Below are 20,781 nucleotides of genomic sequence, written 5' to 3'. Positions count from 1 at the left end.
TGATTCCTCTCGTCAGTTTGTGGTGGAGGTCGATGCGTCAGAGGTGGGGGTAGGTGCGGTTCTCTCCCAGCGCTCCTCTGTGGACGGCAAAGTTCAACTGTGCGCTTATTATCTTCATCGTTTGTCTTCCGCCGAACATAATTACGACATTGGTAATAGAGAATTGTTGGCAGTCAAGTTAGCCTTGGAGGAGTGGCATCATTGGTTGGAGGGTTCGGGGGTACCTTTCATTGTTTTGACCAACCACAAGAACCTTGAATACATCAGATCCGCCAAATGACTTAACTCTAGGCAGGCTCGGTGGGCACTTTTTTTCGGTCGTTCGATTTTTCCATTTCCTATCGTCCAGGTTCCAAGAACATCAAACCTGACGCATTGTCCCGCATTTTTGACCAGTCTGAACGCCCGGTTTCTCCCGAGTCCATCGTCCACGTAATTGTGTGGTTTCAATGTTGACCTGGGGAGATCGAGTCGAAGGTCCGCATGGCCTTAGATGGGGTAGTGCCTCCGCCCAGATGTCCACCAGGTCGTTTATTTGTGCCAGAGAAATTGCGGTCCAACGTCATCCGGTGGGGTCATTGTTCCAAGGTGGCTTGTCATCCAGGAGTCAATCGTACCATTTTTCTCATTAAGCAACAATTCTGGTTGCAAACTATGGTTCGCGACACTCGTTGTTTTGTATTGGCCTGCTCGGTCTGTGCCAGTTGTAAGTCTTCCACTCGTCCTCCTGCTGGGTTCCTTCAACCGTTGTCAGTTCCTTCGAGACCCTGGTCACATATTGCGCTAGATTTCGTGACAGGTCTCCCTACCTCACAGGGTAACACGGTGGTTTTATCCGTGGTGGACAGGTTCTCGAAGGCTACGCATTTCATCCCTCTGCCCAAATTACCATCAGCCAGAGAGACAGCGGTTGCTGTCATAGACCACGTGTTTCGTATCCATGGCCTCCCGACAGATGTGGTCTCTGACAGGGGTCCCCAAGTTTATATCCAAATTCTGGAGAGAGTTTTGTCGGTTGCTGGGGGCGAATGTCAGTCTTTCTTCTGGGTTTCATCCCCAGAGCAACGGTCAGACGGAGAGGGCCAACCAAGATTTGGAACGAGGTTTGCGATGTTTAGCGTCACAGAATCCGTCCTCTTGGAGTCAGCATATCTCATGGGTTGAGTACGCTCATAACTCATTACCAGTGTCGTCCACGGGCCTATATCCGTTTGAGTGTAGTTTAGGGCGGCCATTCCCAAACTGTGGTCCGCGGACCACTAGTGGTCCGTGAGGGTACTGCAGGTGGTCCGTGGAAAGGCAAAATAAAATATAAAATAATATTTTTTTTTACCTTCATTTTACCAGGAAATTCTAGGGCCCTATGATTTCCGTGATGTGGAAAACGCGGACAGAGGTAACTAGCTCGTCATGGGGCCGTTCACATGTCGTGTCTTTCGCGCGCTCAAGTTCGTTATTTCAAATGTAGGCGCGCGGCAAGCGCGCTCATAATTGAAGCGGCGCGCTCATTTTTTCCAGGTGCAGCGAGATGAAAACGCCTAAACTTTTCAGAATGCCGCAAGCGCACCGCAGTTCATGAGACAAGAAACAATATATAAACTTCACCCTTTCCATAACAACATTGAAAGCTCAGTCAACATAAAGGATGTGGGTACAGCACAAACACTACGGGTGTTTTTCTCTTCTCCGTAAATAAATCTTTTAGCAGAGCTATAGCAAGCGTTTTTCGGTGGTGGAAATCTATTAGCTACTAAAACTTCTTTGTCGTTGTGGAGAGCGCAGTGGTTGCATAGCAACGACAGACGCCACGGGAAAATCGGACCGAATTTTACTATTAATAATAAAAGATAAGCTAATATGCATTGTATTTGTAAATGTCAGTATCATTGTAAATGTTTATATTTTTTGACACATTATTTTTATAAAAATGATTTAAAGGTTTAAATATGCGAGGTTTATCTTTTTATAAAACATTCTTTTTGAAAAATTATTTAAAAGCTAATTTAATCTTTAATTTAATACTCATCAATCCTACCTTGTAACTGTTATTTTTGGCCAGAAATTTGTTGAAGGTTTGGCTGAATTTTGAAGAATTTTGAATGTGCTTGCTGAATATATGAACAGTTTAAATAAAAAAGCTGAATTGTGAGTTTGTGTAAGTACATTTTTAAAGGTCAATACTGCTTAGAAGTGAAAAGAAAACAAGAAATATCCGAAAAATCCGAAAGGGCAAAAAACAAACAAAAAAAACCCGGAATTTAAAAAAAAAAAAAAAAACGGAATTTGAGAAAAAATAAAACGGATTTCATAGGGCCCAAAAATTCCCATAAAAAAGTAAAAAGAATATGTAGGCCTATATTGATATAAATTTTAAATTAAATTGTCAAGTTATTGTGTGATTACTAAAATAGGCTAGTGGCGCTCGGCCGTGACATTCAAGTTCAGTGCCGTACAAAATGGATCGGTGGATAGCAACAGGTTCTCTGAAAAGAAAAGAGGCAGAGGCAGAGGTTACCAATAATGAACAGATTGACAGTGAGACGGAGGCATCTACGAGCCAGATTCCTCATAAAAAACAAAGAAAAGGAGGGTGAAGAGAAAATACTATGAAAGCTACTTAGCATTAGGTTTCAGCTACACCGGCCCCGAAGACGAGCCGTTGCCCATTTGCGTTTGTTGCTACGAGGCACTGGCTAACGAGAGCATGAAACCATCAAATCTTCGCCGGCATCTGGAAACCAAGCATGGGGAATTTAAGTCCAAGCCAGTCGAGTTTTTCAAAAGCAAGCTCCAGGAATACCGTACAAGCAAAAAAGTAATAGAATCGACATCTGCAGGTGGCGCTACTGCTAAAGCAGTGGAAGTCTCGTACTGGGTGTCCCGAATCATAGTGAAAAAAGGGATGCCACATACACTCGGGGAGGAGGTGGTGCTACCAGCAATTAAAGAGACTGTGGGTATCATACTGGGTGACAAAGCACGAAAGCAAATGGACTTAATTCCTTTATCAGACAACACTGTGCAGCGCAGAATCGAGGAGATGGCCAGCAATGTGAACGACCAGCTAATATCGCGGATTAAAGCCAGTCGATATTTTGCTCTTCAGCTGGACGAATCCACGGACATAGCGAACCTCGCCAATCTGCTCGCCTACGTAAGGTATGAATACAACGGAGAAATAGAGGAGGAATTTCTCTTTTGTAAACCTTTGCAGACACGCACAACCGCAGAGGCCCTTTTTGACATGTTGAACAGTTTCATCACAGAACATGAGATTGATTGGTCAAGATGCGTGGGAATAAGCACAGACGGGGCAGCTGCCATGCTAGGCCAACACAGTGGCCTTGTTAAACGTGTGCAAGCAGTTGCTCCGCAAGCGAAATCTATCCACTGCTGCATCCACAGAGAGGCTCTCGCAGCCAAAAGAATGCCACCTGATCTCAAAACTGTTCTGGATGAAGCAGTAAAAACTGTCAATTTTATCAAGGCCCGTCCACTGAATTCAAGACTGTTTTCAGTTTTATGTGACGAGATGGGTAGTGAGCACCGACAATTGCTGCTCCATACCGAGGTCCGGTGGCTGTCAAGAGGGAAGGTGCTTGCACGGCTTTATGAGTTGCGAGATGAGGTGAGACTGTTTCTACTTTACACCAAGTTCGACCTTTCTGGTCGATTCAATGATGCAGACTGGCTTGCCAAGTTGGCATATCTGTCGGACATTTTTGAGCACTTGAATGGACTAAATAGGAGCCTACAGGGGGAGTCGGTTACTCTTTTTCATACGCAAGACAAAGTTGAAGCCGTAATTAAGAAGATGGGGATGTGGGAAAGGCGCGTGAAGGAGGTAAACTATGACTCATTTCCAAATCTTTCTGATTTTTTAGACAGCTCAGACACTCACCTTTCAAGTGCTGTGCAAGATGATATCAGACAACACCTGCACCTGCTGAAAACTCAGCTACGGATTTATTTCCCAATCCCCGACACAACAGCGAATTGGATACGAAATCCGTTTGCCACCCTGGATGACTACATCCTGACAAACCTCACCTCCAGAGAGCAAGACAGCTTGGCCGAACTGTCCTGTGACAGTGCTTTAAAAATGGACTTTTCTGAAAAATGCCTGCCTGCTTTTTGGCTGAAAGTTGCCACAGAATACCCCGAGCTGTCAGACAAAGCCATGAAGTGGCTTGTGCCTTTTCCAACAACTTATCTCTGTGAATCAGGATTTTCATCCCTGGTCATGTTGAAGACAAAATATCGGAACAGACTTAATATTGAACCAGACCTCAGATTGAGGCTGTCATCACTGGAACCTGACATCCAGAAATTAACGTCTGCAAAGCAACATCATCCATCTCATTAGGTGAGCATTTATTTAGTTGTTAGCTTGTTTTTAATATAGGCCTATATTAGACAGACGATAAAAAGAGGAAGGGAAAGATGTGGAGGGGGGCAAAGGATATTAAGTTCACATCGGGCTGGCAACTCCAATGGCTTTTCCTTTTGACAACTTTTTTTTATTTTTATATATTTTATTTTATTGATGGATATTTCATGTGTTGCTGTCTTTTGTTTAATTCATTTTTTAATTGTTCGAAATAAAGAATTCGTTCGTTCGTTCGTTCGTTCCTTCATTCATTCATTCATTCATTCATTCATTCATTCATTCATTCATTCATTTTTAACCTGGAGTAGGCCTACTGTGTTTTCATTAAATATGTTCTCATAATCACATCATACGCATAGCCTTTATAGGCAATTTATATGAAACGAAATGTTTATAAATGGAATGAATAAGGCCTGGTATTATTTTAATTTCCAGTTAGTTTCTTGATCTCACGTTTCTGAAATGTTTTGCGGATGTGCTTTTAAAGTGGACTTGTAAAACTCTGAAGATTAATAATCCCCTAAAATCGCCAAAGGTTTTGACATGTTGACTAAGGTCCAGGCCGATCGCCACCGGTTGAGACCTCCCGTCTACGTCGCTGGTCAAAAAGTGTGGCTTTCATCTGCTGATATTCCTCTCCGCTAAAATTAGCTCCTAAATTCATCGGCCCGTTTACCATTACCAAGATCCTTAGTCCGGTGACGGCCCGCCTCAAACTTCCTCCGGCGTACCGGAGGATTCACCCCGCCTTCCATGTATCTAAAATCAAGCCAGTTTTTCGTTCAGCTATTAATCCGCCTGTCCCGGTTCCCCCACCGCCGCGAATCGTAGATGGGGAACCAGCCTATTCGGTTAATCGCATCCCGGACTCAAGGCGGAGGGGACGTGGATTCCAGTACTTGGTGGACTGGGAGGGTTACGGTCCGGAGGAGAGGAGTTGGGTTCCTGCCCGGGACATATTGGATCATTCCCTTATCGATGATTACAATCGCCAGGTTGGACCCTCTGAGAGCGTCAGGTGACGCTCCTAGGGGGTGGGGTAATGTCACGGTTCGCGGGTTTGCTTGCTCATTCTGTGTGTACTGCGCTGATCTGATTGCCTATCAGCACCAGCTGCGCTGACGAGCGATCAGATCAGTCGCAGGTGTGTCTCGTTTATTAGTCCTATATGTAGAGCTGTGTTACTCATGTTCTGTGTCAGATCGTTTTGGTTGCTGGTTCTTGTGCTGACATCTGTTCTGTGCAGTTCTGGTCCTGCTCTCGGTTTGCACGGATCTCCTGTTTGACGTTCTGCCTGAGCTGTGGTCTGCCTGTGCTGAGGACATTCACGGCGCGTCACTTCTCCTCTACCCTGCTTGGATTCTACTCTACAGTTCTCGTGTTTCCTAGGACCTGCCGGGTGCCCGTTATTGCCAGCCATTGTGTTTGTTCTACTGACTGTTTACAATAAACCTTATTTCGACTCGCTACTGGATCCGTTGTATGGTTCCTGACAACAAACTAGTTTTAGTATACTTTTGTTCTATTTTCCTCCTTGGCTGCACAGTACATTTCAGCATTTCAGGTGGCATGTAACTTTTAAGAATATTAAAGTAGGAATTTATCAAACTAATAAGAGAATTTCAATATTCCTAACATATTCTCATTACCGCTCTTTTAAAGAAAATACTTAAAGGGGACCTATTATGCCCCTTTTCACAAGATGTAAAATAAGTCTCTGATGTCCCCAGAGTGTGTATGTGAAGTTTTAGCTCAAAATACCCAACAGAATTTTATTTACAGCACGTTTAAATCATCATTTTTTGGGTCTGTGAAAAACGCACTGTTTTAGTGCTTCTCCTTTAATGCTAATGAGCTGCTGGTTCACGGCACAGTGAAAATATAAATATAAGAAATGTCTTGGATACCTCCAATGTGAAATGTTAAATGAATGAAATGGACACTAAATATAACATCTTATTATTACAAAACATTGTACATTAATCTACACTATTTTAATGTTGCTATGGGACAATGTGAGAGACACCTATTAACTTAAATATTAAAATATTATCATTACTATAGTGGAACAACAAAACACAATAGATGGTTTAGAACTTTTAATATTTATTGCACAGACCACAACTGGCCAACAAATAAGTGTAAAACTAAATTATGCTTCTTAAGAAATATACCAAAAATAAATAAATAGTACTAAAAAATATACATACACATTCACTAGTGCATATAATTTAAATGATAAAACTCACACACCTTTACAACTGGTAGACATTCTGTATAGCCTACTTTAAGTATTTTCTCCCTCACAGTAGTAAGTTTAACAAAAAGTTCTCTAATACTGAACAATGTACATAAAGAATAATAATAAAATATTTTGGGGGGTTTATTTTTATATCCTACAGAGAACGTCATCATCAGTGGTTATTTTAGCCAAATTCTAGTCGTGTTCTCAACTGGTCAAACAAAGTTTTCTGTTTCTGTTTTCTTTGAACGTTCCCTGCAGGTTATTTTGGAGTTTGCATATGATACCAATATGCTGCAGAAATTATTCTAATGCTGAAATATATAAATTATTTATAAATAAAGTAATACTGCTCGGACACATTCGGTCTCTCTCGCGCACTGTCAGCGCGCTCGCGGCGTTCGCCTCGCTTTTGACCGGTTGCCTCAAACACACACACCAGAGAAAAAACTTTGCAGCTCCTATGGTTGAGAGGGAGCCTCAGCCTACTCGGATGAAAACCGCTTCAGTGAGCTTATAGTAACGCCGCATTTTTATTGACAGTAACGGTAACGGTAATTAAGTAAGCAAACTAATTAAATAAGTAATTAGTTTGATTACTCGTTACTGAAAAAAATAACGCCGTTAGTAACGCCGTTTATTTATAACGCCGTTATTCCCATCACTGCATAAACCATATACATCTTAAAGACGCTCATTTTAAATGTCTATTTACATCTGACAGGAAAATCTTGAAATATCACAACATGAAATGGACATCTGAGTGATGAATGTGTGCTATTATGTAGAACAAATCTATAAAGTAACTAAACATAAGTTATCTATTTTATTTGTCCATTAGTAGTTGATAAATTGAGGAACATTTATGTTGGATAAAAAGTTAAAACAACCTCAACATGTAAATGTAGTGTTGAGCTCATAAATCACAGAGGTAATGTGAATCATGTCTGGATGTTACAGGGACAGATGAACAGAAGTGTGTTTATCCGGTGGAGAGTGGCTCATGAAGCTGAATGCTGCCATCAAAGGCTTTGAGTGACACTACAGAAATGAATAACAACAACTATTTAAATATTAAGTTGTAGTTTATTTTAATTATTGTAATTTCAAACAGAGCTATTACAGCACTTTTCTGATTCTTGATTTCTATGCATTTGCTGCAGATTTTTTGAGGTTGAGCAGGACCTACAAGGGAAGATGATGGCGGCATTTGTGGAAAAAAGCGTTTTTGTCTTCTAAATAATACTGAAATCAAATGACATTGTGCAGTTGAAATTACTGCTTTTGTGTTATGTTTGTGCATTTTTGTAGGATCTGAAATGTCAGCAGACTGGTGTGAGCACTGAGGATGAGGAGCCCAGAGCTGAATCCTGGAGATGGTGCCATGGATGAGACCCTCCATCACTCCACCTGCTCTTATGAGACCCTCCATCACTCCACCTGCCTTTATTGCCTCAGATTGTGAAGCACAACACATCACGCAACAACCTCCGGCACGAAGGCATGGCTCACCTCTGGCGGTCAGCTGATTCATCAGAATAAAGCCGCAGAATGGGAACCGCTGTGTTGAGACGGCAGAAGGATGTGGGGTTCAGCGCCTGTAGTCTACATACATGATTGTAGTTTGAATAAAGCTTTGTTTCATGTTTTGACTTGTATATGCATTTGTTTATTGTGTGATGGTGACTTTCATTCATTCTTTTACTAATTTATTAATATTACTCATTGTTGTCAGTAAATAAAATATAATTATTTAATTAATGTTTTATTTAATTGTTTGAAAGAAAATGTAGATATGTTCACTATATACACATCTAGAGTGTATTCAATCATGCATAGCTATGTCATATGACATACATTACATTTTGTTTGTTTTATTGAATTATATCATTTTCAGTAAAAATTAATATAATTAAGTATTGGTAAGCATTTATCGTTGTTATTATTGTATGTTTTGGGGTGGGATAGCAATGCAATTCATTCTGGGGTAATAATAATTTTTAATATTAATGATACTTAAATTTTTCGAGTACAAAATCAACAGTTTTCTCCAAAGGCGAATCTTCGCACAGCTGCCCTTTGTGCAGACATTACAAACGCAGAGGAAAACCATTCTAGGTAGGGCTGTCCAGTTACTGATGGTATATATATATATATATATATATATATATATATATATATATATATATATATATATATATATATATATATTATGGGTTTGCATACATAATATGAGATTTTTTTTACAAAGGAAAAAAAACCTACAAGGTTGAATATCTTATATATTTTCTTAAATAATTAATTATAATACATTTTAAAAAAGCATTTTTTGTTATTTATAGGCCTGAGGGATGAAACGAGAGTTAAATTCAACAAGAAAAAGAGGAAAACAAAGCAGTTAGCCACTTTTGCTTGTGGATGAAAATGTTTGGATATAAAAAATAAATAAAAATTAACAACATATTCATGAGATGACAATTTTGGGATTTCGTAATAAAAATAAATAATATCGTAAGGATAAAACGGTAGTTCACATTAGTAGGGTTAAATATAAAAACTTAAATCAACCCTAAATGTATTCACAAAATAAATGGGCAGCAATTTCTTCAAAAAGACCACAAAATGAGCAAGTTTAATCAATATCAAGATATTTACAGATAGATTAATTAAACCTGTCGTTCAAATCTTTTAAGTTGTTGCGCGTGTGATAACGCGTCGTAGGTCACATGATAACCTCAACATGGCAGATGTCCGGTTCGCATTCATACTCAACGAGATCTGGCTATAAAGTACCTACTCTTTTAGCGCTCGTTAAGTAAGTACTTATTGAAATTAAGTACCTACTCATTGAGTATGCGGTTTCGAACGCAGCCATAGTCACATTCACCGTCTGTCATCATCATGTCTTCACTACACTTCCCAGAATCCTCTGTCATCATCACCTGCACCTGTTCCTCATCACCCTCATCATCATCATCAGCACCGTCACCTGTTGTCTTTGTCATGATCTGTGTATTTAAGTTCCCCTCTCACTCTTTTTCATTGCTGGTTATTGTTTGAGCACACGCTCACTGTTTCGTGTTTTTCTTTATTATTATTAATAAACCTTTGCTATTTTGTATCTTCGCCTGACCTTCGTCTTCTTCGATCCGTGGACGTTACAGAATAACCATCCCAACAAAGAGTCAGCATGGGAATTCTTCTCACCCCGGTTAACCCAGCTCTTCACGCCAGATCTGCCGAGCCCAAGGCAGTATGCGTCTTGCCCGCCCGCCCCTGAGACTGTGAGCGTCATGCCCGCCGCGCCTGTGACAGTGAACATCATGCCCGCCGAGCTAGAGACTGACAGCGTCATGCCCGCAGAGCTAGAGACTGACAGCGTCATGCCCGCAGAGCTTTTGTTTTCTTTTATCCTGCCAAGCTTGAAGCTCCCTTCGCCGCTGGTTCTGTCCAGCTCAAAGCCCTCTTCGCCGCTGGTCCTGCCCAGCCCAGAGTCTTCTTTGCTGGTCCCGTCCAGCACAGAACCTTCTTCGCCGCTGGTCCCGTCCAGCTCAGAACCCTCTTCGCCGCTGGTTCCGCCTAGCTCAGAGCCCTCTTCGTCGCTGGTCCTGTCCAGCTCAGAGCCCTCTTCGTCGCTGGTCCTGTCCAGCTCAAAGCCCTCTTCGCCATTGGTTCCGTCCAGCTCAAAGCCCTCTTCACAGCTGGTCCTGCCCAGCTCAAAGCCCTCTTCGCCGCTGGTCCCGTCCAGCACAGAGCCCTCACCGCTGGTCCCGTCCAGCACAGAGCCCTCTCCGCTCGTCCCGTCTGCCCAGCCGGAGACTGTTCACATCCAGTCTGCCCAGCCAGAGACTGTTCATGTCCTGGTCCCAGCTCCTGTCCCAGAGCCTGTCCCAGAGGCTTGTCTTGACGCCGTCACTCTCCCCAAGAATTTTTTTGGGTGGGTGGGGGGCATATGTCCTCGCCGTGGCCACCCAAGGGCCCATGGCCACCAGAAAAGTCCTCACCGGCGTGGCCGCCTGAAGGGTCCTCACCGCCATGGCCGCCCGAAGGGTCCTCACCGCCGTGGCCGCCCGATGGGTCTTCTCCGCCATGGCCACCTGTTCAGCCTGCACCGCCATGGCCACCTCCTCAGCCTGCTTCAACATGGCCACCACCTCAGCCTGCATCGCCATGGCCGCCTGAAGGGTCGTCCCCGCCTGGACCGCCCGAGGGATGGTCTCCTACTCCGCTATGGCCCCCTGACTAGTCTGCTCCGCCATGGTCGTCTGGACCATCCTGGAGTCCGTCCATCTTCACCGGGTTCACCTCCCCGTCACGGACTCCAGGATGCCCCCCCCCCCCATGTTCTGCCTTCTGCGGCGCGGTTCGCGCCTAGCGGGAGGGGGGAGTAATGTCACATTCACCGTCTGTCATCGTCCTGTCTTCACTACACTTCCCAGAATCCTCTGTCATCATCACCTGCACCTATTCCTCATCACAATCATCATCATCACCGTCACCTGTTGTTTTTGTCATGATCTGTGTATTTAAGTTTCCCTCTCACTCCTTTTCATTGCTGGTTATTGTTTGAGCACACGCTCACTGTTTCGTGTTTTCGCTATTTTGTATCTTCGCCTGACCTTCGTCTTCTTCGATCCGGGGACGTTACAGTCATAAAGGTTTAGATTATATTATTCTAAACTAAATTGTGTCCAGTGCAAATCTTAAAAAATAAAAATGTTTAATATAGAAGAACTAATTACATTTATTCATTGAGAAGACACTTTTATTCAAAGTGACTCAGAAATGTGGAACATCACAAGCAATGTCATAAAATCCAACAACAGTCATATTACACAATGCCAAGTACACTGTAAAAAAAAATTATAACCTCCCCAACTCAACATTTTCTAGTGACTGGTCACATCTAAATTTTTGAACTGGCCCAAGTGAAATTCTGTAAATTATAAAATTTAATTTACAGAATTTCACTTGGGCCAATTGAAAAATTTAGATGTGACCAGTAACTAGAACATTTTGAGTTGGGGAGGTTAGAATTTTTTTTACAGTGTATAACATGGATCATTACACAACTTTTTAAAATAAATAAGAGTTTTATGTATTTAATAAATACATAGTAGGTGCCTTTGTTTATGATTGTGAATTAGTTGTGTTTGCAGAAATGGCGTGTCTTTTGCTGCCTTCACGTGCTATTGGAATTATCACAAATACTAGTTTCCTAGTTAAGAAATTGTACATGAAAAGCCTCTCAAGTGTTGGAGTTTTTCAGCTTATTATATCAGGCAGGAACAGAATAGTGATGGATCAACCAGGTGATGATTTTTCAGTGACCAGAAATAAGTGGAAGGAAATCAGAAGGACTTCTGGAATGATACTGGAAGCAGTAAAAGAAATAGATTGTTATGGTCAGCAGTGTAAGTGAAATAGCTGTGTAAGAGTTTTAGCATCAATAAACCTGGCAGATTACAACAGTTACTGACAAATCTTATATAGCACAAGTGCTAATGTTCCAGTGCACTATCATCAGTCAATAAACATGAGCTCATATCAAAAGACCATCGAAAGGGGTTTGATTGATAAATAATTAAAATCTTAACTGATCACAAGAATTTATTTAATGCTCCCTGTGTTATATTTCAATCACAATGCACTGTGGACAGCCTAATACATGGTCAAAAGTCCCTTTATCAAATATATGAAGAAAGTAAGTATTAAGAGAGTTCCAACCTACCTTTCATATAAATCCTGAGAGAGAAAACACATGACGGACGAGCAGCAGGTGAATAATCAGGAGATGCAGGTGAATGGAAAACAGACAAAAACAGTAGATCAAAGTAATTTCTTCCTTTTTACATTAAATCTTTCTAAATTTCAACTTAAGAGTAAAACTTACAGTCAGTTGAGCTTGGCTAGTTTGCACAATTCAATAAAAAACAGCTCAAACAAACCATCGAAAGCCACCGAATGCAACATCATGCTTGTACTAGCTGAAAAACCAGAACAGCATATGCAATTCACTTTCATTTTTGCTGTGGTGCATCATGGGAGGTGGGAGACACCAAGTGTAGAAGATGAAGGGGGTTGTTTGTTGTTAAAAAATTAAAAAGCTTTTCAATTAGCAAATATGTATAAATGGCTGTTAAATAATAATTTGTGGATTAGGGAATGTACCAAAAGCTTTTTTATATTGAGATTTGGTTGTTTGGTGAATTTAATTCCTGGTTGTTTGTATGTCTATCAATGGTTGTGCCCATGAGTATAAATGCCCACAAGCTGAACTTGCACAGGATGGTCAGTCTGTGGTGAAAACTGGAGAGTGAGAAAGCTGCTGAAGGTTGGAATAGTGAGAGTGGACAATCTGTATATTTTCTGCTTTCACAGAAAGGGCTTAGGCCTAGTCTCAGACTTCAATGCATGTTTGTGCTGTTTCAACTGAAAGCAATTTGCACTGACACATATCATAATGTCAGTACCATTATTCTGTTTCAATGGTAATGTTTTTTTTTTCTTTTTTTTTTTTCCCTAATGGATGTTCATAAAAGCTATAAATGTCCTAATTTAGATAAGGCCTGATCCTGGCTTAATCTAAGCCCTGTCTGAGACCTTTTTCACTTTGCTTAATTTGTTTTGTAGATAATTTACCCTGCCTATATTTGTATTTTTAATGTAAATATAGAACATTCATATTGTGTTTGTGTAATTAACCAATCAGAAGCTGTTTTTGCAGGTGGAGAGCATGCAGTTTATGGTGTGACACTGATGTAAAGAGAGATTCAAGAGATTCAAAAGAAACGGTCTAGTTTTGGTATATTGTATATGTGTATTTTTTTCATTCTTGCATTTCTTTAGTCTTCACTGGTGTTTTTATTAATTGTTTTTCAGATGCTTCATTGTCACTGGAAAAGGGTGAGTAACATTAAGCTACATCCCACACAAAGCTCGTAGGGAGTTTATCCCACAGCTTTTCAGATTTAGTGATTTGAATTTGAACCATTTCTAAAAAGGACTGTCTTTGTGTACCTAAAAGGTGTAAACGGACTTGTTTTATTTTAATCCTAAACATTTGAGTCCTTTGGATCTGTTCAATTTACTTAAGTATTTTTACATTGAATTAAGAACTTACTTGTTCTTAATATTGAACCATTTAATAGTTTGCCCAGTAGGCATTTACGAGCAAATCATTTATTGACTTATTTATTAATTTCTGTTTAATGTTTTAAATGTTTTCATTTAAATACATAGTTAGTTTTATACAGTGTTGAATCAGAATGGGTTAAATTGTAATACAGACTGAATGCAGTGTTTTAATGGCATTGCTGGCCAGTTAATGAGATTAAAGAGCCATTTTGCCCTTGTTACGTCCAGAGACGAAGTAATTATTGATTTATATTTACTTCTAATGTGTCTTGTTTCTTTTATTTTTGCTCCTTCTACTCAATCTGCCTGGCAGGTAGTTGATCGCTCCCAGCTGTAACTGCTTACCAATTAAGAGTGAGCCAGCATAAAAGCAGAGCTCAAGCTACCAGACGGTGAGAAAACGTTCCTCAAAGAGCTTTCTCCAGAGCGTTGTCTTTCTCCTGCCCAGCCTGTTGTTGCAGTTACAACTGGTGGTTATTGAGCTGCTGATTATTCTATTTTGGTATTGTAGTATTCTTGTTGTTGGTTCATTGTGATATTTTTCCAAACACTTACTTTTATGTTAGTTAAAGAGAGTTATATTCTTTATCTTTTGAGTTTATGTTGCTTGATTAATAGCTGCTACTATTAACATCCTCTTTAGCAGCTACCTTAATGTTTGTTTATTTGTGTTTTGGGTTTATTGGTTTTATTTGGAAGCTGTAGGGAGGTGGATGCCCTTTGTTTAAACCTGTTTTCTCCTTTTTTGGGGCTAGTAAGGTAGTTAGGGTATAACTCTGTTATTTTTCTTTTCTTTTCTTTATTAGTCTAGTTAGAGGTAAATTTATTTCAGTTATATTGTCTTTTGTTTATTATTTTGGCCTTATCCTCTCCTGAAACTATTGCTTCCTTTTGTGTTTTTCTTTGTATTTGTTCCACGAGCTGTGAAATAAAATCTTTTTCTGGATACTTGTGGCTTGTGGTGCTGTGGCAGGACTTAGATTAACGCTCTTTAAAATTTGGTTTTACTTTTGTTGCGTCCCCATTTACCCCTAGACTTATGTGGGATGTAACACCCTCGATATTAGGCATCCTGGCTAATGTTGTCCCTGAAATTGTGCAAACTGAATTCGGTGAAAACAAAGTTGGTAAATGTTTTGATGAAAGTTATGCTATGTACAGTAAGTAAAAGTGGCACATTTAAAAAATTGTCAACCAGATTAAGACATTGGAATCTTACCCAAGGAAAAAAAAGTCCTAGAAAAGAAATCTGAGAAATCCTCTGATCATAGTAATGTGGTTATGTAATGTGATGCTTTTATTGTGATTCTTTTTATCCCATTTGTTAAAATCCTTTTGTGTACTGCTCTTATAAACATTACAAATAGGTTATGCAGATTGAGATTTAATGTGTAATAGGTATTTTACAGTCTCTTTTAGCACCCGGCCTATGCCAGTGTTTTTTTTATTTTTATTGTTTCTTTTATTTGGTGTATCATGTTAACTATTCTGTTTTCTCTGTAGGTCTGAGATCTAAAGCGGTCTGATATGATCTCTATCACTGAGATTGGATCGTTCATGTGGTCCTTTTCCGTCCAACTTTGTATGAAAGTTGCAAACTTGTCTTGTATTTTGTTACACTTTGTTTTGTTTATGATATCATTTTAAAGCCCTTTTGTACTTGGGACATATTCCATGTTTCCATGTTCTTTTTTAAAAAGCCTTTGTTAACCAACTTTTTGTTACTACCCTTTTATTTCCCTTTATGATTATACTTGTGCCCATATGCCCCTTAATGTAATCTGTAATACCCTATTTGTAAACCTTAACCCTTTTATTAAAGTTTTCAAAATTAATTTAAAGTACTTGGCAGGTTTATGTTCTTTTGTGTGTGTGTGTGTGTGTGTTCCCATTTGCCTGTGTTTTCTGGTCCCCTCCAGCTGTTTAGATAGCCCAGTCTGTTGTCCTTCCCACATAGTTTTTGTATTTATGGCTTGGCCACTTGTACTTTTTAAGGCTAGTTTCTTTGTCCCTTTTTTTTCCCCCCCTTAATACTCATTTTGTAATTTGCCCCATTTTGTCCCTTCATTCCTCCAGCTACATCGGGCTCCCTCGTCCCTCTGGCTCCACCTTGGTCCGATATCACCCTTGTTGTGCCCCTTTGGCTCCACCGGACTCTTCCTTTTCTCTGGCTCCACTGCCCTATGATTCTGCCTTGGCCGTCCAGTGCTGTGGTCTTGCCTTGGGTCTTCGACTCGCACTAGGTCCCCACCTCTAATGGCTCCATCTGAGTTGGTTGTCCCCCTGGTTCTGCCTGCCCCATTCACCAAAGGTCCACCCATCCCGTGGCCCTACATCCTGGTGATCCTGCTGGGGCTTCCTTCCGTTATCTCTTCTGTGGTGGTTCCCTCTGTCAGCACCCGTCTTGGTCATGCCTTTCTCCAGCTCCACACCTTCGAACTGCAACTTATCATCTTTTGCCTCTTTATTCATACCATTTTTAAACTAGTGGTGGTTCCATTTTGTACAGTTTTGTAATCCTGTTTAAGTGTACTTGTAATTTCATGCTCCCTTTTTTTGGGTCTCTTTTGTAGACGTTAATGTCTTGTAATGCATTTCTTTTATTGTAAAAGTGTTGAACAATTTATTTGATTTTAAACACAATTTATTTATTTTGTATCTCAGGGGTAAGAGTCTCAGGGGTAAGAGTCTCAGGGGTAAGAGTCTCAGGGGTAAGAGTCTCAGGGGTAAGAGTCTCAGGGGTAAGAGTCTCAGGGGTAAGAGTCTCAGGGGTAAGAGTCTCAGGGGTAAGAGTCTCAGGGGTAAGAGTCTCAGGGGTAAGAGTCTCAGGGGTAAGAGTCTCAGGGGTAAGAGTCTCAGGGGTAAGAGTCTCAGGGGTAAGAGTCTCAGGGGTAAGAGTCTCAGGGGTAAGAGTCTCAGGGGTAAGAGTCTCAGGGGTAAGAGTCTCAGGGGTAAGAGTCTCAGGGGTAAGAGTCTCAGGGGTAAGAGTCTCAGGGGTAAGAGTCTCAGGGGTAAGAGTCTCAGGGGTAAGAGTCTCAGGGGTAAGAGTCTCAGGGGTAAGAGTCTCAGGGGTAAGAGTCTCAGGGGTAAGAGTCTCAGGGGTAAGAGTCTCAGGGGTAAGAGTCTCAGGGGTAAGAGTCTCAGGGGTAAGAGTCTCAGGGGTAAGAGTCTCAGGGGTAAGAGTCTCAGGGGTAAGAGTCTCAGGGGTAAGAGTCTCAGGGGTAAGAGTCTCAGGGGTAAGAGTCTCAGGGGTAAGAGTCTCAGGGGTAAGAGTCTCAGGGGTAAGAGTCTCAGGGGTAAGAGTCTCAGGGGTAAGAGTCTCAGGGGTAAGAGTCTCAGGGGTAAGAGTCTCAGGGGTAAGAGTCTCAGGGGTAAGAGTCTCAGGGGTAAGAGTCTCAGGGGTAAGAGTCTCAGGGGTAAGAGTCTCAGGGGTAAGAGTCTCAGGGGTAAGAGTCTCAGGGGTAAGAGTCTCAGGGGTAAGAGTCTCAGGGGTAAGAGTCTCAGGGGTAAGAGTCTCAGGGGTAAGAGTCTCAGGGGTAAGAGTCTCAGGGGTAAGAGTCTCAGGGGTAAGAGTCTCAGGGGTAAGAGTCTCAGGGGTAAGAGTCTCAGGGGTAAGAGTCTCAGGGGTAAGAGTCTCAGGGGTAAGAGTCTCAGGGGTAAGAGTCTCAGGGGTAAGAGTCTCAGGGGTAAGAGTCTCAGGGGTAAGAGTCTCAGGGGTAAGAGTCTCAGGGGTAAGAGTCTCAGGGGTAAGAGTCTCAGGGGTAAGAGTCTCAGGGGTAAGAGTCTCAGGGGTAAGAGTCTCAGGGGTAAGAGTCTCAGGGGTAAGAGTCTCAGGGGTAAGAGTCTCAGGGGTAAGAGTCTCAGGGGTAAGAGTCTCAGGGGTAAGAGTCTCAGGGGTAAGAGTCTCAGGGGTAAGAGTCTCAGGGGTAAGAGTCTCAGGGGTAAGAGTCTCAGGGGTAAGAGTCTCAGGGGTAAGAGTCTCAGGGGTAAGAGTCTCAGGGGTAAGAGTCTCAGGGGTAAGAGTCTCAGGGGTAAGAGTCTCAGGGGTAAGAGTCTCAGGGGTAAGAGTCTCAGGGGTAAGAGTCTCAGGGGTAAGAGTCTCAGGGGTAAGAGTCTCAGGGGTAAGAGTCTCAGGGGTAAGAGTCTCAGGGGTAAGAGTCTCAGGGGTAAGAGTCTCAGGGGTAAGAGTCTCAGGGGTAAGAGTCTCAGGGGTAAGAGTCTCAGGGGTAAGAGTCTCAGGGGTAAGAGTCTCAGGGGTAAGAGTCTCAGGGGTAAGAGTCTCAGGGGTAAGAGTCTCAGGGGTAAGAGTCTCAGGGGTAAGAGTCTCAGGGGTAAGAGTCTCAGGGGTAAGAGTCTCAGGGGTAAGAGTCTCAGGGGTAAGAGTCTCAGGGGTAAGAGTCTCAGGGGTAAGAGTCTCAGGGGTAAGAGTCTCAGGGGTAAGAGTCTCAGGGGTAAGAGTCTCAGGGGTAAGAGTCTCAGGGGTAAGAGTCTCAGGGGTAAGAGTCTCAGGGGTAAGAGTCTCAGGGGTAAGAGTCTCAGGGGTAAGAGTCTCAGGGGTAAGAGTCTCAGGGGTAAGAGTCTCAGGGGTAAGAGTCTCAGGGGTAAGAGTCTCAGGGGTAAGAGTCTCAGGGGTAAGAGTCTCAGGGGTAAGAGTCTCAGGGGTAAGAGTCTCAGGGGTAAGAGTCTCAGGGGTAAGAGTCTCAGGGGTAAGAGTCTCAGGGGTAAGAGTCTCAGGGGTAAGAGTCTCAGGGGTAAGAGTCTCAGGGGTAAGAGTCTCAGGGGTAAGAGTCTCAGGGGTAAGAGTCTCAGGGGTAAGAGTCTCAGGGGTAAGAGTCTCAGGGGTAAGAGTCTCAGGGGTAAGAGTCTCAGGGGTAAGAGTCTCAGGGGTAAGAGTCTCAGGGGTAAGAGTCTCAGGGGTAAGAGTCTCAGGGGTAAGAGTCTCAGGGGTAAGAGTCTCAGGGGTAAGAGTCTCAGGGGTAAGAGTCTCAGGGGTAAGAGTCTCAGGGGTAAGAGTCTCAGGGGTAAGAGTCTCAGGGGTAAGAGTCTCAGGGGTAAGAGTCTCAGGGGTAAGAGTCTCAGGGGTAAGAGTCTCAGGGGTAAGAGTCTCAGGGGTAAGAGTCTCAGGGGTAAGAGTCTCAGGGGTAAGAGTCTCAGGGGTAAGAGTCTCAGGGGTAAGAGTCTCAGGGGTAAGAGTCTCAGGGGTAAGAGTCTCAGGGGTAAGAGTCTCAGGGGTAAGAGTCTCAGGGGTAAGAGTCTCAGGGGTAAGAGTCTCAGGGGTAAGAGTCTCAGGGGTAAGAGTCTCAGGGGTAAGAGTCTCAGGGGTAAGAGTCTCAGGGGTAAGAGTCTCAGGGGTAAGAGTCTCAGGGGTAAGAGTCTCAGGGGTAAGAGTCTCAGGGGTAAGAGTCTCAGGGGTAAGAGTCTCAGGGGTAAGAGTCTCAGGGGTAAGAGTCTCAGGGGTAAGAGTCTCAGGGGTAAGAGTCTCAGGGGTAAGAGTCTCAGGGGTAAGAGTCTCAGGGGTAAGAGTCTCAGGGGTAAGAGTCTCAGGGGTAAGAGTCTCAGGGGTAAGAGTCTCAGGGGTAAGAGTCTCAGGGGTAAGAGTCTCAGGGGTAAGAGTCTCAGGGGTAAGAGTCTCAGGGGTAAGAGTCTCAGGGGTAAGAGTCTCAGGGGTAAGAGTCTCAGGGGTAAGAGTCTCAGGGGTAAGAGTCTCAGGGGTAAGAGTCTCAGGGGTAAGAGTCTCAGGGGTAAGAGTCTCAGGGGTAAGAGTCTCAGGGGTAAGAGTCTCAGGGGTAAGAGTCTCAGGGGTAAGAGTCTCAGGGGTAAGAGTCTCAGGGGTAAGAGTCTCAGGGGTAAGAGTCTCAGGGGTAAGAGTCTCAGGGGTAAGAGTCTCAGGGGTAAGAGTCTCAGGGGTAAGAGTCTCAGGGGTAAGAGTCTCAGGGGTAAGAGTCTCAGGGGTAAGAGTCTCAGGGGTAAGAGTCTCAGGGGTAAGAGTCTCAGGGGTAAGAGTCTCAGGGGTAAGAGTCTCAGGGGTAAGAGTCTCAGGGGTAAGAGTCTCAGGGGTAAGAGTCTCAGGGGTAAGAGTCTCAGGGGTAAGAGTCTCAGGGGTAAGAGTCTCAGGGGTAAGAGTCTCAGGGGTAAGAGTCTCAGGGGTAAGAGTCTCAGGGGTAAGAGTCTCAGGGGTAAGAGTCTCAGGGGTAAGAGTCTCAGGGGTAAGAGTCTCAGGGGTAAGAGTCTCAGGGGTAAGAGTCTCAGGGGTAAGAGTCTCAGGGGTAAGAGTCTCAGGGGTAAGAGTCTCAGGGGTAAGAGTCTCAGGGGTAAGAGTCTCAGGGGTAAGAGTCTCAGGGGTAAGAGTCTCAGGGGTAAGAGTCTCAGGGGTAAGAGTCTCAGGGGTAAGAGTCTCAGGGGTAAGAGTCTCAGGGGTAAGAGTCTCAGGGGTAAGAGTCTCAGGGGTAAGAGTCTCAGGGGTAAGAGTCTCAGGGGTAAGAGTCTCAGGGGTAAGAGTCTCAGGGGTAAGAGTCTCAGGGGTAAGAGTCTCAGGGGTAAGAGTCTCAGGGGTAAGAGTCTCAGGGGTAAGAGTCTCAGGGGTAAGAGTCTCAGGGGTAAGAGTCTCAGGGGTAAGAGTCTCAGGGGTAAGAGTCTCAGGGGTAAGAGTCTCAGGGGTAAGAGTCTCAGGGGTAAGAGTCTCAGGGGTAAGAGTCTCAGGGGTAAGAGTCTCAGGGGTAAGAGTCTCAGGGGTAAGAGTCTCAGGGGTAAGAGTCTCAGGGGTAAGAGTCTCAGGGGTAAGAGTCTCAGGGGTAAGAGTCTCAGGGGTAAGAGTCTCAGGGGTAAGAGTCTCAGGGGTAAGAGTCTCAGGGGTAAGAGTCTCAGGGGTAAGAGTCTCAGGGGTAAGAGTCTCAGGGGTAAGAGTCTCAGGGGTAAGAGTCTCAGGGGTAAGAGTCTCAGGGGTAAGAGTCTCAGGGGTAAGAGTCTCAGGGGTAAGAGTCTCAGGGGTAAGAGTCTCAGGGGTAAGAGTCTC

The 20,781-nt window shown here is 43.2% G+C and overlaps 1 protein-coding gene across 1 annotated transcript; it reads left to right on the top strand.

Moving 5' to 3' along the window:
• Positions 1-2,704: 2,704 nt before the first annotated feature.
• On the top strand, positions 2,705-5,412 carry LOC307150142 (zinc finger BED domain-containing protein 5-like; the record flags this gene model as incomplete). Its single annotated transcript, XM_079856997.1, has 2 exons — positions 2,705-4,217; positions 5,042-5,412. The coding sequence occupies 2 exons, from the start codon at positions 2,705-2,707 to the stop codon at positions 5,410-5,412; spliced, it is 1,884 nt and encodes a 627-aa protein (XP_079713123.1).
• Positions 5,413-20,781: the final 15,369 nt, after the last annotated feature.

This window comes from Squalius cephalus (genome assembly GCF_949319135.1).
Source record: "Squalius cephalus genome assembly, chromosome: 22".
NCBI lineage: Eukaryota > Metazoa > Chordata > Actinopteri > Cypriniformes > Leuciscidae > Squalius > Squalius cephalus.
This window is presented reverse-complemented; position numbering and strand designations above follow the sequence as displayed.